General features: G+C 43.9%; 1 protein-coding gene across 1 annotated transcript in view; it reads left to right on the top strand.

Moving 5' to 3' along the window:
- irs2b (insulin receptor substrate 2b) overlaps window positions 1–3,965 on the top strand; it is a 13,404-nt gene extending 9,439 nt beyond the window's left edge. Inside the window, 1 exon segment of the mRNA XM_030787267.1 lies at window positions 3,210–3,965. Coding sequence (XP_030643127.1) covers window positions 3,210–3,214 — 5 coding nt within the window. The 3' untranslated portion in view covers window positions 3,215–3,965.
- Window positions 3,966–5,000: the final 1,035 nt, after the last annotated feature.

Raw genomic sequence — 5,000 nt, 5'->3', positions numbered from 1 at the left:
GTGTGTGTGTGTGTATTTGTATGTGTGTGTGATTGTGTGTGTGTGTGTGTGTGTGTATTTGTGTGTGTGTGTGTGTTTGTCTGTGTGTGATTGTGTGTGTGCGTGTGTGTGTGCGTGTGTGTGTGTGTTTATGTGTGTGTGTGTGTGTGTGTGCGCGCGTGTGTGTGATTGTGTGTGTAATGTAGACGCAGAAGAATAGGGAGAAACCGCTCATCGTGCCTTCTCTCCCTAGATCAAGGTCGAGAACAATCCTTCATTGATCTTACTGATTTTGCTTTTGCAGAGCGAAAAGAGAGAGAGAGAGAGAGAGAGAGAGAGAGACAGAGAGAGAGAGAGAGAGAGAGAGAGAGAGAGAGAGAGAGAGAGAGTGAGAGAGAGAGAGAGGAAATGTGTGATGAAAAGAAGAAGGGAGAGCTCGGTCAATAGGTCTCTTGTTGTGGTGCTGCTGTGTCCATACTAATAAAGGCTGTCAATGGCCTTGAGGGAGGGAGGGAGAGAGAGAGAGAGAGAATAGAAAGAGAAATGATGAGAGAGATTGAAATATAGGCAAGCGCGATAAGTATAATCGTTACCATTTTTCACTGTTACGCTTTTCTCTCCTTGTTTGGTATGTGGCCCTTGGAAAAGTGAATGAATGAATGAATAAGACAAGCACATATTTCCAGTGTCATTCCGTCTCCTCAGCTGGCAGAGAGCAGTTGTCTTCCTGCTGTGTGAGAAAGCCATATGTGAGTGAGTGACAGATTATGTGTGTGTGTGAGAGAGTGAGAGGGAGAGAGACAGAAAGAGTGTTCCTAAAATTAGCCTGTGGGAAATAAATAAAAATGCATTACTCTGTGTGTGTGTGGGGGGGGGGTGGGTGTGTGTGTGTGTGTGTATGTGTGTGTGTGTGTGTGTGTGTGTGGATATGTGTGTAGGGGCATTTGCTTGGACTGTTGGGTTTGCTGAGCAAGAGAGGGAGATTGAGAGAGAGACAGAGAGAGAGAGACAGAAACAGACAGGCAGAGAGAGAGGCAGAGAGAAAGACAGAGAGGGAGAGAGAAAGAAACAGACAGGCAGAGAGAGAGGCAGAGAGAAACAGACAGAGAGGGAGAGAGAAACAGAGAGACAGAGAGACTGTGTCCTGAGAAAGGTTGTGATATGGTTGGCCTGTGGGCAATGAGGGGATGAAGTAGTTGCCTCTCAGGTGTGTGTGTGTGTGTGTGTGTGTGTGTGTGATTGTCTCACACTTTGACTGTCTGTCTCTCTGGGCCAGTGTGGGACACAGTGGCATTGTTGCCCTTCTTCCTCTTGCTTAATTAGCTCTGTGAAATTCAAACTGCAGTGGTGACCTCTGCCCTCGTCCCCCCCGCACACTCAAATTCTCTGCCTCACGTGCACTCTCTGCCACATGACTTACGCTACAACCTGTGACGTGTGTGTGTGTGTGTGTGGCCGTGCGTGTGTTTTGTACTAGTCTGTTTACAGACGTGCTCGTAAATTAACCCTCTAAACAAGAGATGTTCTGATTGTTTTGGTTGTTTTGTTTTGTCTGCTGATTGTCTCGTGTTTGCCGATTGCCATTGGATTGTTGGACATGCTCTCTGCTGGGAATGGTGAAAATGCTAAAAAGACCAGTTCAAACCAGGTCTCAGCTATATGGTCACACAGCAGATATAGGTCAGACCCTGTAATTTCATTACTTGGTTAATGGCTGCATCAAGTAAGACACGCACACACACACACACACACGCACACACACACACACACACGTGTGTGCGCACGCAAAGAGAGAGAGAGATATTGAATGAACTTTGTGGTTTGGACTAGATAGACCCAGGTCTGTTTCCTGTTGTGTTGTTTTGACTATGTTTGTTATTGTTGTTGTTGTTGCAGTTGTTGTTTGTGTTCTTGTTGTCGCCATTGATGTTGTTGTTGTTGTTTTTGTTGTTCTTGTTTATGAATGAAGCCCTGAGTTCTAAGGATCCTAGCAGCACTAAATAGCTGGTCGGATAACAGGATTACAGAGCGCAAACTGGGACTGCTGTTTTTTAACTTCTCTGAGACCCCCCCCCCCCCCCACCCCCCTCCCCCCTCCCTCGGTGCGGATGCGGAAGTGTTTAGACTGTGCACAGGCAGGCGAGATAATGGCTGTGATTGGGGCCTGCTGGAAAGCTGAAGGCAGTGAATCAGGGGTTTGTTAAGTGTGTGGGAGTCAAGCCCAGCTCTGTGAAACCACTTCTTGTTCCAGAGGGGGGGGGGAAATAGGCGAGGGGGGTGGTTAGTGTGTCGTCAGAGCGGAGAGATCTGTAAAGGCTTTGTGTTAGTGGAGGACACCCCCCCCCCACCTCCAACACCAGTGTGAGGCCCTCATGCAAATCAAACTTCACAAACAAGTCCACAGGGTCAAAGGTCAGGTTAGCGAGCCACAACACATCAATGGAGACCCAGACAGCGCATAACAGAGGGGTGTGGAGGCAAATACAGTCAAAACAACACAAATACTCTCAAACACAAGCATGTGTTTCATATTTCCTTATTGACATATTTACAAAGAGAGAGAGAGAAAGAAGGAGAGAGGGAAGAAGGAGAGAGGGAAGAAAGAGAGAGGGGGAGAGAGAGAGAGAGAATGTGAGTGTTAGGAAGACACGGGGAGAGCTATCCGTCAGCTGCATAGTGCTAAATACCACTGTGTGTTTTTTTCCCACCCACTGAAAACACCTGCCACTTCAGTTGCACTAAGCAGATGAATACACATTCCTTACTTGGTCAAAGTGAGAGAGATAGAGAGAGAGTGAGACAGAGAGAGAGACACAGAGAGAGAGAGTTAGACAGAGACAGAGAGAGAGGAGAGAGTGAGAGAGAGAGTGAGACAGAGATGCAGAGGGAAGTGGTGGAACACCTTTCCTCTGCCACTCGTGCTAAAGAAATCAAAAACAGACAGTAACGGAAGAAGCAGTGAAACACAGACCTTTTTTAATAGACGAGCAAAATGTGGGGCAAGGAAAGAAATTTAACCTAAACAACAAAAAATCAACCACCTTATGAACCTTAGAAATACTCCAAGTTGTAAACATTTGAATATGTTTCATTATATTACTCATAATTGTTTCCGTCGGCCGTTGTCCTGGATCAGATAGAAGAAACGAAACATTGTTTTCTCTCTGTGTAAACATCACATTGATGTTGTTTTTCTTTTCTTTTCTTTCTTTCTTTCTTCTCTTTCCCAGACTGAGCAGAACCGGACATTCTTTCTCTCCATTCTTCGCCTTCATTCCTTCGTTTCTCTTCGTGTGAACGAGGGATCTGTGGCCTGGCTTTGGAGGAGAAAAGGTGGCCGCGCAAACAGATGGACCATCCCGCTGCTCGAGACGACCCCGCTCCCTGACCTCCGAAGCGCATTTAGGGTAATGGTCGTCACGGCAACACTTGACCCCAAAGCTCTAGGAGGGTCCTGTGATCTGTGCCTCTGAGAGACCATAGGAACCATTACTGCTGCTCTATACGTGACTGTTTGAAAAAAAAAAAAAAAACGCAAACAAACGCAAAGAGAAAAGTTGCACAGTAGATCAGACTCCCGTTTCCTCTGTATTGATTTTTTTTTTATTCTTCTCCAAGATAGTTTAGAGGTCTGGTCTGTAAAAGGCCAGTGTCCCTCACCCACAAAACCTGTGAACCAAACCTGGAATGGAACACACACACACAAACACACACATACATACATATGAGTGCATACACACACATACACACATGCACACTCACTGGGTGCACATAATTCTTATTTATTTATTTATATGTGTGCACTAGTTTATGTGTGCTTTTTGTGAATGTGTATGTGTTTTCCAAAAACATTGCACGGAGGTGGCATTTTATGAAAATATTAAACAAAACAACAACAACAACAACAACAACAACTGAGTAACCAGTCTCTTGATAACCCTACCTCAGAATTAGCCAGGTTATGACTTGCATACTAAATATATATATACATAGATATATATATATATATATAATACACATATATATGAAAAAGTTAATTTATTTTCAGAACTGAATGTTTTCGTAAAAGCCAATCCAAAGCCTTACTGACTGTACCGTCAAAATAGTGTTTCCTCTTAGCATATTTAAAATGGACCTACACACACACACACACACACACGCACACACACACACACCACACGCACCACACACACAAAGTATCAAAGATGTATATGGTTTTGCCATGGAAAGTAAATGTCTCTTAATGCAGTGGAAAAAGGTGTTGTCCACTACAAATAGTGACTTTTTCTGCAAACAAAGATTTCTTCTTCTTCTTCCTCTTCTTCTTCTTCTTCTTCCTCTTCTTCTTCATCTTCTCATTATTATTATTACTATTATTATTATTATTATTGTTTTTTTTTAATTTTGCAGAAATATTTAAATGATTTTAATATAATAATATTTATCTCAGCTTGCGAAGGGTTTGATGAAAGAAAAGCCCTTCGGAGCGTTACCTTGGTACACTTATGCAAAGCAGGTTTTCCAGAGCTTAGAGAAGAAGCCAGATGTCAGTAGAAACAGCACACACACTCTGCAAAGTTTAGGCACACCCGCACACTTTAACCTATGACCTTTCAACCTTAACAAAATGGAAGCCTCTGCTATAGCAATGGCTCAGTTTATTTATTCAGTGGATGTTCCGTTGATGAACCTCAAGCTAAGCTCTGATTGGCTCTGGGGTTCACCAGTGGAACAAGCGATGAATTGAGAGATGGGTGGGCCAGATAGCCTCACATACACATGCTGATGTCAGGGATGTTGTGAGAGGCTGTATGACCATCACTGCTGCTCTGAGGTGTCTGTCAAAGACACGCTCATCAGTACCAACGCTTTGTCTTGCACTTACAAAAAAAAACTCCTTAGATTGTAACACAAGACACACCTGAATGTAGAACATTCTGGAGCTCTCCACCGGAGACAGACGGGACAAAACGACAAACGATGAAACAAAAGCAAGCGAAACTCAACACTACGAAAAAAAC

Source organism: Chanos chanos, chromosome 10, assembly GCF_902362185.1.
Source record: "Chanos chanos chromosome 10, fChaCha1.1, whole genome shotgun sequence".
NCBI classification, from domain to species: Eukaryota; Metazoa; Chordata; class Actinopteri; order Gonorynchiformes; family Chanidae; genus Chanos; species Chanos chanos.
This window is presented reverse-complemented; position numbering and strand designations above follow the sequence as displayed.